This window comes from Olea europaea, chromosome 1 (assembly GCF_002742605.1).
Source record: "Olea europaea var. sylvestris chromosome 1, O_europaea_v1, whole genome shotgun sequence".
Lineage (NCBI taxonomy): Eukaryota > Viridiplantae > Streptophyta > Magnoliopsida > Lamiales > Oleaceae > Olea > Olea europaea.
In genome coordinates this window covers 1799028-1800460 of record NC_036237.1, presented here as the reverse complement: position 1 = coordinate 1800460, position 1433 = coordinate 1799028, and the positions used below count along the sequence as shown (strand labels likewise).

Below are 1433 nucleotides of genomic sequence, written 5' to 3'. Positions count from 1 at the left end.
GTAAAAAAAAAAAAAAAAAAAGAAGAAGAAGAAGAAGAAGAAGAAGAAGAAGAAGAGATAAATACTGATACTTAAAAATTCTGTCAAAGATTTATCTATATATTTGGTGGTATATAGAACAACAATTAGAGTATTCAAGACACAGAAATTTAACTAAATCACCAGCTACAATAATAACATAGAATTGCTAGTTTTCAAGCAACCTTTTTGTTGGCATTTTGTGTATATCATGTGTGCAAGTATATGTTTAATATGGCTATACATTTGTGAGCATATGGATATTAGGTTCTAAGGCAGCTTACAAACATCTTTGGCTCAAAAAAAGAATGTCAGGCTTTCTTGTATCAAAACCTTAATTCAGAATTTTAGTTGGCAGTGGGAGAAAAATTTGAAAAAGACTAATTTTGCAATTTGCTTCAACTTAAGTCAACTAAAATTAAAATGGCACAAGAAAGAATAACAAATAAAAGTAGAGCCAAAATTAGCTAACTAAAGTTTCGAAGTACAAATCATAGACTTCTTATGAAACTAACTCTTCCCCTAATGTCAAATTAATTTACTTCCTTATTTCCCACTTTGACTAGATATAACTATTTACTTTGAAAGTTGCTTATTTATATGCAAGTAAATAAGTGATTGTTTGATAACTCTGCACTAAAAGTTTTGTCAAATTTTCAACTCTGTCCAATTTAAACATACATTTGAAGGAGCTACAACTTTTATCAACTTTTCAAACACATTACATCACTTGTCTGCTAAAACTTTTACCAAAAGCTTCTTCAGACAACCTCTAGATAAACTTTTTAAACTTGGCCAAACATGCTCACATATATGTGGGACAAAAACAACATAGAAATTTTGTCTCTCTAAGATATTTTACCTTGTCCCCAATCTCAGAAACAAATATCAACGAGAATGCAGCCGTAAAGCCTGACTTGGCACTTGCTGCTAAGAGTGATGAAGGTCCTTTCATGAAAGCAATGAGTGAAAATACTAAAGCACATCCACATAGCATGAGAGCTATAGAGAGGAGATATGGAATTCGATTAGGCGACTTCGCACTGCCATTCAATAAAGATATTACATATAAGTCTTGGACTAAAATGTAAGAGAGTTTGTCCATGGTCCATGACACCAGAAGTGGCATTATCAGATATATCAAATAAGGATAATTAGCACAAAACGTCCCTACCTTTTAAGGTTTTTGTGGAAAACTTTTTTTGGGTAATTTTCACCCTCAAACGTCCTTCAGTCCACAGATTGTTAAAGTGCTCCGTTAAAACAAATAAAATGAGATTTTTCTTTTCAAAAAGCAAGGGTAACATTGTCCAAACTAATTTCTTCATTATGGCCTTCTTCCCACGTTCTTCTTCAAATGTTCAAAACTAAAAGTAATATGAAAATAAAATAATTTGTAAAAAACTATTTCATTC

At 31.4% G+C, this 1433-nt stretch overlaps 1 protein-coding gene across 1 annotated transcript in view; it reads right to left on the bottom strand.

Moving 5' to 3' along the window:
• The window catches only part of LOC111402809 (auxin-responsive protein IAA8-like), a 15021-nt gene that overhangs the window by 9709 nt on the left and 3879 nt on the right, over positions 1–1433 (bottom strand). Inside the window, exon 3 of the mRNA XM_023031140.1 lies at positions 881–1061. Coding sequence (XP_022886908.1) covers positions 881–1061 — 181 coding nt within the window. The remainder of the gene's footprint in view (positions 1–880; positions 1062–1433) is intronic.